General features: G+C 39.9%; 1 protein-coding gene across 1 annotated transcript in view; it reads right to left on the reverse strand.

Moving 5' to 3' along the window:
• Positions 1 to 15666, reverse strand: part of FBN2 (fibrillin 2) — a 419303-nt gene that overhangs the window by 315417 nt on the left and 88220 nt on the right. The window contains exon 7 of the mRNA XM_061625313.1: positions 8261 to 8386. Within this exon, the coding sequence (XP_061481297.1) occupies positions 8261 to 8386 (126 nt within the window). The remainder of the gene's footprint in view (positions 1 to 8260; positions 8387 to 15666) is intronic.

Here is a 15666-nt window from a genome sequence, read left to right on the forward strand (position 1 = left end):
AGCATTTGTTAATGATTGGGCTTTTCCAAAGAGTCTTTGGGGCAGATTTACATTTGTCAATGATCATTTGTTCTGGAATTATATTGCTATTTCTGCATTGTGTATATACCTACTGTGGATTAACTGGTCTAAGATCTTTAGACTTATATGAAAATAGTCTTTGCTCTCGATTTCACATATTTTTTTGTTATGCAGTTGTTAGGTAGAAAACCCCTTTGGGCCCACAATGGGTTTGTGAACCAACGTTGCAAAGCACGATGGAACACTGAGGGAGGGGGAGCACAACTGCTCTAGGTTTCATTTCCTCGCCTCTGGGAACTTAGCCCTAAAGATGCCTCTCAATCCACAACAATGTTTTGAGAAGATAAGCACTCTGCTGTCTTCAATCGTTTTATTTTCTGCAAATGTTTTGTACTTTATTATCAGCCTTGTAAATAATCAGAGGCTTGCACTGCTTCTGAATTCTCTTTGTATACTCCCTTAGAAAAGTAGTAATAGGATCACATAGAGTTACTGAGATTTGACCTTTTCAGGCTACACGCATTTTCCTGTGTATATGTTCTCTTGTGTCAAAACATCCCCTCTCCCAGGCCCTTATCTTAAGAACATATTGCTCATGGGTCCGAAGAACGCTCTGACATCTGATGCGTAGCAAATGATATGTGGCCTGGGTCTATTACTTGTCTCTGACGTTGTCAATATTATGTTACATTGTTTATTGCTCTTTTACTCCTGAAACCTATATATTGGTTCTGCTTACAATAAAGGGGGCTTTCATTTCTTGCCAGGCTGTGGTGCCTGTGTGAGCTTGAGGCCACTCTTGATCAAGAGTTATTTGTGTGTGTCTTTACTTGATATTTGGCAGAAAGCGCAGGAGCCCATCTGGCTCTCCTCCGCCCGCACTTACATCCGGGGTATTGCGGTGAGCTTTACACTGCTTTTGGCAGGTGCTAAAAGTCACCCTAACAATTGGGAGCTCGTCCGGGATCACGTGCGCTCCCGCGATTCTGTGCCAGGTTTTCCAGAATACCGACAGGCGCCAAGAGAGATTTCTCTCAGCCGGTATTTGGGAAACAAAAAGTGGAGCTGCTGGGGTAAGGTGTTGCAGAGGTATTTCTGCCAAGTATCATGGGACAGAGACGGAGTAAGTCTTGTATGTCAATGTCAATGTTGTGACCCCCTTAAGTGTTATGTGCAGGTTACGAAGGATGTCTTCAAATCAAGGTAGGCATGAAAAGAAAACCATGGTAAGATTGTGTGCAAGGGAATGTACACGGATGATCGCGGTCAGGGGCCACAGAGTACAGCTGGCCTCGGGTTAGGTCATTTGATGCTGTGCGCTTAGCTGGGGTAAGAGCGTGGCTAGACAAGGATAGCCCAGCGCAGTCGGATTTCTGGCTCTTGTGGAAGCAGGAGCGCAGAAATGGGCTGGCATCAAGGTAATGATTAGTAGGTCTATAACTGGCGACGACCCTCCCCCCAGCTATTTTTGCTGATGACCCCCCCAGACAGCAGCCTGTTGGCTGCACCATAATCCTGTCAGCCCCACCGCTCTCTCCCCCTCAGGAGAGCGGTGCCCTACCGGGGCAGGCATCCGACACACATCCAAAGGTCGGTGGTGTGCTGTCTGAGACAGATCCCGTACAAAGATCTGAGCCTCTCGCACAAGACAGAGGCAGAGATCCGAAAACGGGGAGGGGTTGGGAGAGGGAACCTGAGGACTGGCTAAACGCACTTGCGAACACCCTCCCCAAAAGCAAGAGACACCCCCACAAGCCCTGAAACCGGCCAGCCACGAGGCTACCCTCAGCTCTACTTCAATCAGCTCTACCCCTCTCTGCCTTTTCCCAGCAGCAACATCCCTCTCTGCCACTGGCAGCTTTCTTTCCCATTCCTGTCACTCCCGTGTTGATCTGGAAGGAGGCTTGCACACCCTCTACCCACATCGAGACTGCTCGGCCGCCGGGGCACGCCCGCCAGAGACAGACAGTGTGAGCAACCCCATTTCCCCTCCCCCTTTCTTGCCCAAGGCATTTCCTTTCCCTGGCACTCACATAACCCTCTCCTGTCTCCCTTAAACCAGGAGGGTGGTTGAGCACAAGATGTGGCTGGAATAGGAATCTTAAGGAATGGAGTCAGTTGTCAGGTTTGTAGTATTTTCCTGGAAAATAAGAAGGGTATTAGGAATGATTTTGTTTAAATAGGCATGTATGAATTGAGTACTCAAGTGTGAAATGTGTGAATGTGTGAAGGTTTTCAATGAGTATCTGTGGGAAGGTTTTCTGTGGGAATGTTATAAGGAAACTTTCCTTTCCTAAAACATTTTCTCTCTCTCTTTGCTGCTTGGATCAGCTGTGCTGTTTGTCATAGGATTTTAAGAACCTAATCTGAATATGTTAGCAATCTTTTAAGTCAGTATGAAGAAATTTGTTCTGTTTGTGTAAGCAAGTGGTTAAAGGATGTAGAGAATGTGAGGGTGAAAGCATGTCTAAAGATAGATAGAGTTAGAGACCGGGGAAGCTAGGCATTTTCTAAAGAAAGCCCCATGTGCCCATTACAGGGAAGGGGAAGGTAAGGCTACTAAGTATGTTGGAATATAGTATGTTATGATGAAGGTGTGTAAAAAAAAAGGCTGGAGAAGCGAAGTTGAAGGATTAGCAAAAGTGACTTTTTCCTGCTTATCTTATTTTGCAGAAAATAAGGGTTTGAAAGGTTTTAAGGAATGTTTTATTGGCAAACGTTAACTAAAAGGGAGACAGCAAACGAACGAGTTAATATCAACTGTTCAACCCCTCCTCTTTCTCCCACTCTCTGAAGGGAAAGTTGCCAACTCAAGGCTGGGAGTAAAAGCAACCCTTCCTTTCTCTAGTCCGTTTTAAACAGTATGGTTATATATTCTTTTTAATTGATTCTGAAGAACATTTAAGTAACACAAATTGAAAACATTTGTCATGCTTTAAGCTAGCTCAACCCTTTCAGTGTACCATTTTTTCCAGTGACATTTAAATTTACTAACTGTGCTTGTTCTTTTCAGCCAAGTCATAACCAATGAAGAAGAATTTAGGGGGTTTGTAAAGGCCTTATTAATGTTTAAGGAATGTCTTGAGCAAATTAATGGATTAACTTGGGGGGAAGAATAATTTTTGTTTTATAATGACAGAGTTCTTTTTCTTTTATCACTACAGTTCCAGTTGTTTTTATTACTGCAGCTTGCTCTCTGTGTATGTGCGTGTTTAAAATTACAGCCCCTCCTTCCTTTCCCCCACTTGCCTTTAAACAACCAGGGGAGCCTGGTATGATTATCTTATAACTTCCAGTTTATTGTGTGATTGCATTTATTTCTGAGCATGAAAGTTATAATTTGATTACAGGAATCAGTTCTCGACTGACCCAAGATTTTTTGCTGGCACCTGCAAAGGGAAAGCTTTTCTTTATGCATTTTGTACATGGTTAGAAGTCTTATTTTTAATCCTTTTCAATTATAGGAAGAAATAGAAGCCATATAGTTTCATAATGCCAATTATTTCCTCCAATTCTCTGATATGAATCTTTTTTTTAAGGGTTTTTCATTTGTCTGTCTTGTTTGATAAATGTTTATACCTTAACAATGCTTGTTTTGTTTGGCACGGGTGTAGAGGGGAATTTCCTCCTTTCTCCTCCTTGTGACGCAGTGAAAAGGAGGCATAGTTTTTGAGGTATTTAATTGTGCTCATTTGTCCTTGTTTATCCTTTTAATTTTTGTGTATAAACTTTTTGGAGCTCCTTTTTGTCATTCTGGTATAGTGTTAAGAAATTAAGAAAGCATAAGTATGTTTTGATAATTTAAGAATGCAGCTTCAAATCGTCTCTCTCTCTCTCTCTCTCTCTGTATTCCTCTGTACACGATTTGATTATATTGAATAATTGTCTCCGGCTGGGAGGGAATTTTCCTCTATAACAGGAGGCTTAGATCTCTGGGTTAGGGTCCCGCTTCAGAGCACCACCTGAGGGGAAGAAGGGTGTCTATTAAGAGATCCTATGCCCTTGTCAGTACAGCTAAGGTAGATAGCTTTGTTATTTTGATTTGTGCCAAGAATTTTTTTGTATTTTATTTACCCCACACCTTACCCGTTTGGGTGTATGGTTTTAGGATTCAATTTGCTGCTATAAATTATTTGTGTGTATCTTCCTTCCTGCTGTAATTTTTTTATGCCTTTTGTATTTTAGTCCTTGCCATTTGACCACAACTACCGTGTAACAGAGGGACGTTTTCACCTAATATTTTATTTCCTCCGGCGCTCCCTTCTCTTATTAAGTTTCTTAAAGTTGTTTTCTCCAGTCTGTGTAAAAGCCGCAAAGTAATCCCCCTTCTTACTACAGGCTTCTTTCCGTGGCTACTTTCATGAGCAAAGCTCTGTACATGGCCAGAGGCTGGGGAAACTCGGAAGTTTAGAATGTGTAGTCCTGTTGTGTTTGTCTGTCTGTTGCAACACAATATTTTGGGTTTTTTGTCCACTTTTGATCAGAAGTCTTGTTTCTGGCCGCGGATGTGTTTTATTTTTTTTTCCTGCGCTGAAGCATTTTCTCCCAAAGGAATGTTTTTGTGTGTGTGTGTTTATCACAGGAGATTTTTATTTAAGGCATTTTTGACTAGATCCTTGAATTGCTCCAGGACCAGGACACAGATATGCAACTGGCATGCTTTCTCCTGCATTGCTGCAATAACAGCATAGGGGCTTGCTTCAATTCTTCCCCAACTATAGAAACTGGCAAGTCTACTTTGGCCATCAACCTGCGAGATGTCCTATCTTGTGCAAGCTTGCAATCACAGTCACTCGGGTGGAGGGGGGGGAACGACTATTCTTCATGATTCCAGTCTTTTTGCCTAACATCGGCAAATCATACACAGTTCAGTTACCGCTTACACTGAACATGGCCAGCTGATTTCAGAGGATGAACTCTGTACAAGCCACCATGCAGTATGATTCAAGATCCTGATACTTGTTTTATTTCCATTTTAATATTGAATGTAATTATTTATGCATTGTCCTTTAAGGATGTGTTGTTGTTGTTGTTTTCCTTTCATAATTTATATGTTATTGCTGTTTTGCTCCTAGGATGTTTTTGCTTTTCAAATCCCTCTGAGTGGGTTCATCAGTGTAGAGTTTTGACCCATTTGTTTAATTTCCCATTCTGTCATAATAATGGTTAGGAATAGTGCAATGTTTAGGAGTGCAAGTTACACGTCAGATAACACACGACCGTCATGCAGTCACTCATATCATAGATAAGCTCTCACAGATAGAGGCACATGAATTCCCTGTTTGGCTGGGGTGAGGACGCCAAAGGAGGTTTAAACCTTATAATGCACCCCATTGTGGTGATTTTGATGTTTCAAATAATTCTGGTCTTTGTCTTAATGGTCCTCGTGATGTGTATCCATCTCATATGGCACAGTTATACCACTGGAAGTCAGCATTGGAGCCCGGGGGCAGAACTATGACAGGACGGCTGTGTATATCTGCCTTCCAGCTAAAAGGGGGGGAGTGATATGGCTTGGCTAACCCCATGTTAGTTCAAGTGGACTCTAGGAGGTGCAAGACCAAGAGCTATAACTCCCACCCCCACTTTCACACACCTCCACCTGATGGTATGGCTGGTAATGTGTTCCAGAGGTTTTGTGCGCAGGAAAAGCAAGGGCAGAGTTAAACGCTGTTGCATAAATGTTATCTTATTCCTTGGCTATACACCCCCACCCACAGTGAATCCCATTGTTCTTTAGAAAGAGCTTTAGTGTTTTAGTGTCGATTAGAAGCACACATGCAGACACACACACACACACCATTTACCCTACAAGCCAGAGCAGCTGGGGTCTCTGAAATGGGACGCACGTGGTGCTTACCTTACTTTGGATCATGGCATGGTGGACTCTACTGAACCTCACTACCTCAGATCAATACCTGTCCCCCTTTCTCCTTAACCTTAAGTTCAAGTAAACTCCCTTAGGACCATCTGTAGTTAAATGCAGCTTACTGATTGATCCGTGGGCTCAATCAGTGCTGACAGGGGGGATTGTTAGGTAGAAAACCCCTTTGGGCCCACAATGGGTTTGTGAACCAACGTTGCAAAGCACGATGGAACACTGAGGGAGGGGGAGCACAACTGCTCTAGGTTTCATTTCCTCGCCTCTGGGAACTTAGCCCTAAAGATGCCTCTCAATCCACAACAATGTTTTGAGAAGATAAGCACTCTGCTGTCTTCAATCGTTTTATTTTCTGCAAATGTTTTGTACTTTATTATCAGCCTTGTAAATAATCAGAGGCTTGCACTGCTTCTGAATTCTCTTTGTATACTCCCTTAGAAAAGTAGTAATAGGATCACATAGAGTTACTGAGATTTGACCTTTTCAGGCTACACGCATTTTCCTGTGTATATGTTCTCTTGTTTTATGACTCCCAAAGTGTCAAAACATCCCCTCTCCCAGGCCCTTATCTTAAGAACATATTGCTCATGGGTCCGAAGAACGCCCTGACATCTGATGCGTAGCAAATGATATGTGGCCTGGATCTATTACTTGTCTCTGACGTTGTCAATATTATGTTACATTGTTTATTGCTCTTTTACTCCTGAAACCTATATATTGGTTCTGCTTACAATAAAGGGGGCTTTCATTTCTTGCCAGGCTGTGGTGCCTGTGTGAGCTTGAGGCCACTCTTGATCAAGAGTTATGCCAGGAATAGGTAATGTCTGCTATACTTTCAGGACCTGCCCTGTCTGAAGGTTGCATTACATAGAATGCAGTGTGAATTTTCCTTAATACACAGTGGTTCTTAACTTTCTTGTGAAAGTTCATGTATACTCCTTCATTTTCCCACATGAATATACTCAATAGAATACCTGTTAAGTAAGAAATATGTTTTCTTTTGTGATAAACTATGACATTTCTGTTAATGGTCCAGAATAATGTGTAGCCTGGTCATCATGCACTCAAACTGAATGAGATGAGTCCACTTTGGAATCTAACTTCTGCAATTCCTGACCCATACCTGATCATGTCCCACTCCTGCATGGAGAGGCTTCTTTATTCATATGAATGGAAAAGTACCACACATGCATTTCTTGCCTACATGTTAAAGCTTGGGTTGATGTTTCATAAAGGTATAACCTGTGCAAAGTGACATTCCAATATACAAGCACAACAACTAAGAACTTACCCACACTTGCTTTGCCTATGCAATATCTGTATTATATGCAGCTGTATTTAGAAACTACAGCTGTTTTCACCTTATTTCTTCCACATGTTATTATACAAGTTATAATACATTTCCAAATTTTCACTAAGTGAAGATAAAGGGTTTCTCATGGTGAAAATACACAACACTTCTCTGTTTATTGTTACTAACTTTTATTATTTATTCTAAAGCTGATTTATTTATGATACAGTTCTAAGCAAATATTTTTCTTGTACTAAATGTTTGTTTTCCTTCATTATAACTGGAGTCATATTCCCTGTATTGGTAGCTTTTCTTCCAAGCACAACTGTTTGTATTTGTAGTTATGTCTGTCATTTAGCAGATATTGTAATGAAGAACAATTTTAGGTAATGTTATACGTAAGAAAATAGATTGGTCTTCTTACAGTACCCCAAATGCCCTTCCCAATAACTCAATGATAGAGTTTCCTTTGAGAATACAATCAAAATAAGCAAGTAAGGTAAAATGTAATTAATCTACATATAACATATATAGATTATATGGTTAGCCTACTAATGGCTAAATGGATCTCTCTCTCCCTCCCCCATCCTCTCTCACACACATTTACACACCTGTGCAATCAGATTATGTTATCCCACTCTCGTGGTCAGGAGGATAAATGTTTTTAGGCCTTACAATTCACTGAATAGTAGAAGACAGCAAAGAAGAGTTCTTAAGCACATAGGAGGGTTTGAAGATTTCTAGAAATGCTTAAACAGGAGAATGAGAGAAGGAAGAGATTTAAAGTCTCCGTCCCATGATGCTGGAATTATTTGACATACTGAAGGATGAAGGTAACGGAGGATGAAGTATCTTGACAAATTTCAACAAAGAAGAAAACAGTGAAAGAAGAAAAAATAAATAGGGGATAAAATTTAGATGGCAGACATCATAGGAAAAAATGAAAATTGTTGTTATTGTCAAAAACCTGATTCTAGCAGCCTATACTCCCTGGATCCCTTGCTCATATAAACCAATTGAGGCAGCGAACACATCTAGGAATGTTTTCTCCAACTCATTACACTTACCTTCACATTTCTGAGTTGCTTCATTCTGTTTGTGGCCAGCAGGGCATTTGCATTCATATGATCCAACTGTATTGATACAATTTCCCCCTTGGCAGATTCCAGGGATTGCTTGACATTCATCAACATCTACAAATAAAATAGGTAGTTTCCATGTTTTATTTATTTATATATAAAAATACTTGTATATCACAATTTCATAAAAAATATCAAAGTGTCTTACACACACACACACACAAAAACCTCCATAAAATTTTAAAACAGATCACCAACTGTCTATTACAGAAAGTGTTTATCTTAATCATCTACATAAGCCAATCTAGAAAGAAAAGTTTTCAGCAAACATTTAAAGGTCAATATAGAAAACACCTGCTGGAGGATTCCACAGGCCTAGGCCAATGACACTAAAGGCTTGGTTTCATGTTGATGTTAAACAAGCCTCACCGCCTCCTAAGAAGTCCATGAAAAGATGTCTTTCGTGATTTCTAACGTAATGCACACTAATGGGGTTTTCTGCTGGCAACAACTATATAGAATCTCCCTCTTCAGACAATGAGACTAGTTATGCTAGTATTTTCTTATCTCTGTGTCCATCATTAATCCACAAATCCTGAAAGCTCAAAGGTCCTTTTTAGTTCATATTTTGAGGTTTTTACATTTTTTTATATTTTGTTGAAGAACTTCTGTAACTTCTTCATACCCTTAGTATAGAGAAACCCACCGTCTTATTTTTGGATGATCCCATTCTGCTTCCACACTGATAATTGTACACACTCAGCCACCTCAGTTCACTATTATAAGGAATGATTTTATTTAACATAAACAAAAATAATTCCAGTTCCAGTAATCTGAAGTCATATACACTGCAAACAAGATGACTTTGGAAGACTATACTATGTAGTCATCCATTTAAACATAGTTTATCATAGCCATTGATTGCCAAACTTTAGTTGTAAGTAAATTTGCAGGAAGTGTTTATACTCTTTTCCTGAAATCACACTGAGTTTATTTAGAAATATACGGCCCCCATCATGAATTGTTTAGAATAGAGATGATGTAAAGCCATGAAAACTTCTCCATATCCTTCCTGGAACTGCTTCCTCAAAGCTTACCATTTGTTTGCTTTTCCTATTCAATATAGGGTCTTTGAGAGGCACAATATGTGAGGGTACATTAGAACAATCTTTTTTTCCCTTAAAAAGCTGTGCATTATGCAGTCAAGCGGTCTAGAAATGACTCTGCAAACATGGAGGCTAGATTTTTGTCCTTTGTCTGGAGTCTGGACAGTAGCTGCAACAGTGATCACTCTTTCCCCTCAAATATCCATGGCATTTTGGCACTTAAGTTTCTTTTTCATCTCAGCAGTGCTAATTCAGTATATTAAAGACCCTCGATACATCCAGCACCTATACACAATCCATATTGATCCTAGCAGAATTTTGCAGACCGTGCACTGTGCCTGTGAAGAAATTGTATTTTTATGAAGAAACAAAGTAAATGTAAGAATATTGTCCTGTTCTAAACCCTGTGCTCCTGCTGAAGAGATTACTGTGTAGCTTGTGAGGTTTCAGTTATGTCACTTGGCTATAGAATCCAGCTTTTATATATTACAGCAAAATCCAAAAGGTCAGAATGTGAAAGGTTCTTTTGGAGACATTCCATTCAAATATAATGGTCCATAGTTGTAGGCCAATGGAATGCTGGAATTTCAGTAAGAATGTGGTGATTGGTTAGAGGGTTCTGACTGGAAAGAATAAAAGGACAGGCTCAGCACTGCTTAAAGGTCATGCAGTCTTTGGAAGACTGTGAAGAGATTTGTTAAGGGACTTAAAGAAAGAAAGAGGCAAGCCTGAGGGTCTGGAGTGGAAAGCAGTGGCTACCAAGGGAAGCAGCTAGAGTCCAAAGAGGGGCTAGGAGCTGAGGAATGAAGAGGAAGAGCAATGCCTTAAAGCTGAAATCACTGAAAACAGAACCTAAGAAGGTCTGCAAGGAGAAAGGAAGACTCCAGCAGTAGTTCTCTGGAAGAGCCAATGGCAATGTGTCAGCGGTTGGCAGTGAGCCTGAAGAAATAGTAAGACTTTAAGTGATCAGCCAGTGATTTAACTGGGCTGGGGCTAAGTGGGGTAACTGGCTAGTGGTACAGAATAAGGGTAAGAACTAGAGCAAAGCTGCAAATGTACCTAATTCACACTTCCAAGAACAACTTGTAAAACTGAAACACAGTCATCCTTCAAAATTCTCAGTTCTCCGAATTTTCAGTGAAGTTCTTCAACCAAATAATGTGTACAAAAATGCATACACTGAGGGGGTGGAGTGTGCAAAAATGTATATATGAGTGAAAATAACATATAAAATGCATTACATCAAGGGAAAACCTTGAAAAATATGTATATTGGCCAAAATTGCATACAAAATGTATTAGGAAAAATACACACTAAAATGCTAATGAATTTCCATAGGGACTTTTAAAAAATTGCAAACTGATAGAGAAATGTGGAGAACTGAACTTAAGATTGGAAAAATGAGATGCTGAGAGAAACCTAAATTGAAATATCCACCCATCTCAACTTTCAAACCTTAAGTCTTCTAATCTGTTCTTCCCATGCCTATGCCCTGCTACTGTATTCAATAAAAGGAATACACAGATATATTGATTTGAAACTACATTATGGCAACAGGAAAGATAAAGCAATATATATCTGCTTAGAAATGTGAATGATTTAGCTGTACATAAATGTCTTAAATAAATATAAAGGAGGGATAACTAAAACACAACAGGTCCTTTATCACAAATAGGGAGCAGATGCATGCAAGACTGTAAGACCTGGGAGACTCCACAAATTGAGAATTATAAACTAGTCCCTGATAGTGTCATAGTCCGTATGGAGAAGGTATGCCTTTGGTGTGACAACACTCATGCCACTTTGCTTCCCCAGTCTGCTCTTCTGTTGACCTGGTGATGCTATGTACTGGAAACATAGAGAACCCCAGTGTAAATCATTCCATGATTCATGCCACCTGATTAGCTGGCTCAAGATATATGTTCATCACTCAATGACTGCTATATTATATGGATGCAGGAATAAAAGCTCTGTCTGTGTGTTTGATCTTTGATGCCACCTCACCTCAAACTCAATTATTTTTAGCAGTCAGTTAAAGTATTCAGTTGTCAGCGTTGATTGCTGAATGATGAAATAACAAGAAGAAATCCAGTAATGGACATGCACTTGAAACACCAACATGACAATAAGGTGGCAAGGGTGTATGTGCTAGGAAAAAATGTGCAATTTATCCAACTTCTTCACCAAAATTTTATCCTGTGATTCCCCCCACCACCACCATTCTCCATCAATTAACAAGAAAAGAAACTGTATTCAAAAATTATCGAAGAGGAAAGAACATTTTGGTGAAATTCTCATGGTTTTTGTTGTGCTTATCTTACTTTTGGGGTGGCCGAAAGGTATTTGTGAGTGTCCTGTCAACAAGTCATCTCACTAGTGGTCTACATTCTGGAGCTTCCTGGATGCCTACACTTTCAGAACCCAGTAAAAGACATTATGAGGTGACTCCTCCCATAGGGCTTTTTTAGATCAGGAAATGGGAGTGGGTGGGCAGGGAGGCTGCAGAGTGCTAGAGAAATGTGTACAGAAAGGGAAACACATACACCAGCCTTGTCTACCTTGCAATGAAAAGGTAAGCTCAATATTCTTCATCTACTGAAATTCTTAAGTACCCTAACAATGAGGCAGAAAAATGGCAGCCTTTTTCGCAAATGAAAGAAGACCTTTGAGACACTGGAGGACACATTTCAACATACCACTTATTCACCCAAAGCCAAGTCCCATCATAGCATGGTATTAGTAACTACATCCGTATTCCCAATAGCCTCTTTCGGTTCTTAGCTATAAGGTTCACTATTTGCCATTTGCCCTTGTGTTTCAATGTGCCCTGAATACATTCATACCCTTTAACTGCCAATGTTGCTTATTCAAATACAGCCAACTGTGTCAGCAGAGCAGTAGCTAATATTAATAATTTACAGATGTTGTAAGTAGCAAATTAATGTGCAAACAGCAATATATGAATTATCTGGTGGCCATTACTTCTACAAGGAGTGTCTCTGACTCCTTCACAAGAGAATGTTTTATAGCTAAATGAGTTGCAGATTTTAAATAAAAAATTAATTACTGTACTTGCAGGAAATAAAAATAGGCTAAGTTTCCCTCTCTCCCTGAAGTGACAACATTTTAGCATGTAAGAAATTTTATTAATAGTTCTCATCTTTAGTTCACCTTATAATAAAAATGCCTAAAGAAAAAAGACTGTGATTCTGTTGGCGTGTGTGCGTTGTTGCGTAAAACAGCATACATTACGTTGGAGTTAAGTTGAGCAAGAAACTTCTTCAGAGCATTAGAGCATGTTAAGAGTCTTTTATTAAGACATTATGGCTTAAGGCTTAAGAGTAAATACATGTAGAGTTTCTTCAGTCATCCCCCCCTCTGGTACATCTCTCTCCAAAGGTAAACACAAAAGACAACCTCTCAGCTCAGAGGCATAATTCAGAAGAGCAGCCTCACAGATCAGAGGCATAAATCAGAAGACACAACTTACAGACTCTGTTAGAACTTTATCAGATGGTTACCATAGCAACGACCTTGGCAGCCCGTTCCCAGACTGGGCTAAGACATAACTCCCCCTAGTTACAGTTTTGCAGACTTGATGGAAAACTACTAGACCTCATGCCAACAGATTCATATTATTTTAAACAGCGTTACTGAAGAGAAGACCAGGAAATGATATATGAATCGAGTCTTGCTACATCAGGACCTGAAGTTAGAGAAACTATTGATATTTAGATACGTGCACAAATTAGTTCTGAAATTTGGTTGGGCGCATCACACAGTCTTACACAGTGAGACTATGAAGTGCAAGCAGCAAATTGATTTCAGTGATTTCATAGGCCACAGGTCACACTGGTTTTCATTTCTGTAAGTAGCTCTTGTAAGGATTATGACACTTCTCATGCATCACTTCATTTTTCATATGAAAAAGGGATTGTATACACATTTGGTTCAGTACAGTAATTCACTCATAGGAAAAAAAACCTTGCAGCTTAAGAACATACCTATAAGCCAACAGATATTTCTATCAAAATTTAAAAAGCCAGGAAATTGGGCAGGTATACTGAATGCACCAGGGGTGTAGGAGACCTGACCTTCTGTCTGAGATATTGTACTGCCCTACAAATTTGTAAAAATGCAAACAATTTGGGTTGGTGTTTCACAGTCCAATACACTTCTTATGTAGCTTGGAAGAATTTGGTAACATGTGCCTCTGAGCATATGGTGAGTGGTAGCAACACCTGCAATCAGCCCAAATAACAAAAACAAGAGATGTGCTATACTGATCTTGTTTTAGCAGGGAAGAAGCTACAATATTAAGACAGTTGATAGAGTGTACATAGTCATTTTAAATATGTTTGATGCCATCTCCAAATATGGAGAATTACATTTTTGCATGTTTGTTAGTGTTTTTCTTACTTTGCTTCTTTCCTGTGTCACTAATGTTTCTACAGAGAATCTAACCTAGAAAATCATATTTCTCTCATTATTCATCCTAGAAATCGGTGTCAAATTTATTTTTATTAATTTCAAAGCCTTTTTATTGGTTAATGTCATATGATGGTGAAGACAGCCTTTTGTGTTTCAAACTGGAGGTTATGTTCTATTTCTATTTTGGGTGCATTAGCAGTTTCATATAAAATCAGACTGATTACAATATATTGGTACTTAAGCAATGTTTCTAGCTGTTGGAAAAAAACAAACTTGGCCTGCCCGTATTCCTCATATTCTGTCCTTACAGTAGACTCTTGTCCAAAGTATAGGTTGCGCATCAGGACAATCAGATGCTGTGGCACCCCCATTTCTTTTAAAGCATAGCATAGTTTTTCATGATCTACACCAGCTTTTCCCAACCACTGGGTCCCCAGATGTTGTTGGACTACAACTCCCATCAGCCCCAGCCAGCATGGCCAATGGACAGGAATTATGGGAACTGTAGTCCAGCAACATCTGGGGACTCAAAGGATGGGAAAGGCTGATCTACACAATCAAAGGCTTTGCCGTAATCTATAAAGCACAGGGTGATTTTCTTCTGAAATTCCTTTGTCCATTCCATTATCCAATGCATGTTTGCGATATGATCTCTGGTACCTCTTCCTTTTCTAAATCCAGCTTGGAAATCTGGCATTTCTCACTCCATATATGGTAAGAGCCTTTGTTGTAGAATTTTGACCATTACTTTACTTTCATAGGCAGAGCTTGGAAAAGTTACTTTTTTGAACTACAACTCCCATCAGCCCAATCCAGTGGCCATGCTGGCTGGGGCTGATGGGAGTTGTAGTTCAAAAAAGTAACTTTTCCAAGCTCTGTTCATAGGATATTAAGGCAGTAGTTCAATAATTACTGCATTCCCTGGGATCCCCTTTCTTTGGGGGAATGGGAGGGAGGGGCAAAGGAAAAGGGAAGGGAGGGGAATGCGGGTGGGGATAGGAGGGACTAATCAGAAGTCCTAAGCAAAAATCAAAACAAAAAATCCTGACAGCCAGTCAGCCAAGGTCACAGAAATCCCCATGAAGCACAACCTAAACAGGGGGCTGCAGTTAGTGCAGAATGCTGTAGCACGACTGCTGACATAAGTCAGACCCCATCACTATACAATACCTCTGCTCTGAAATCTGTACTGGTTGCTGATTTGCTACCAGGCCAAGTTCAAGCTGTGCTTTCCATGTTACGGGTGCCACATAGTACTTGTTCTGCTCTCGTAAGAAATTGATCCCTTAGTGTGGCAGCACGTATGCTTTAACTCCCTGCCTATTGACATAAGGCAGATGCACTCATTGTATTCTTTTCAACACCTGCTAAAAACATTTTTGTTTAGGCAAACCTAACCAGGCATGTAAAAGCTATTATGTTTGTTATCTGTTTTTAACTCATTGATGGTTTTATTAAAGTGGCTATATAAATGTTGTAAATAAAATACATAAATAAATTTTGGAGTCACTGGGGCCCTTGGGTCTCTATCCACTTTCAGGAGCAAAGGAATCTGCCTCATACTGACTCAAGCCATTTGGTACCATATAGCTCAGTACTGATGACATGGACTAGAATTGGCTCTCTAGGATTCCAGGATATAGTCTTTTCCAGATGTTGAATTTTGGACCTTTGAATGCAAAGCTTGTGCCCTACCACTGAGCTACAACCCTGTTTAAAAATGTATGTTTTAAAATTGTTATTTTCAATTCACTAATGAATGCACAGCATACTAGGGCAGATCCAAACCATGCATTTAAAGCACATTCAACATGCATTTGAAGCACATGAATCCTACCACAAAATCCTGGGAACTGT

The sequence above is a fragment of the Rhineura floridana genome, chromosome 1 (assembly GCF_030035675.1).
Source record: "Rhineura floridana isolate rRhiFlo1 chromosome 1, rRhiFlo1.hap2, whole genome shotgun sequence".
NCBI classification, from domain to species: Eukaryota; Metazoa; Chordata; class Lepidosauria; order Squamata; family Rhineuridae; genus Rhineura; species Rhineura floridana.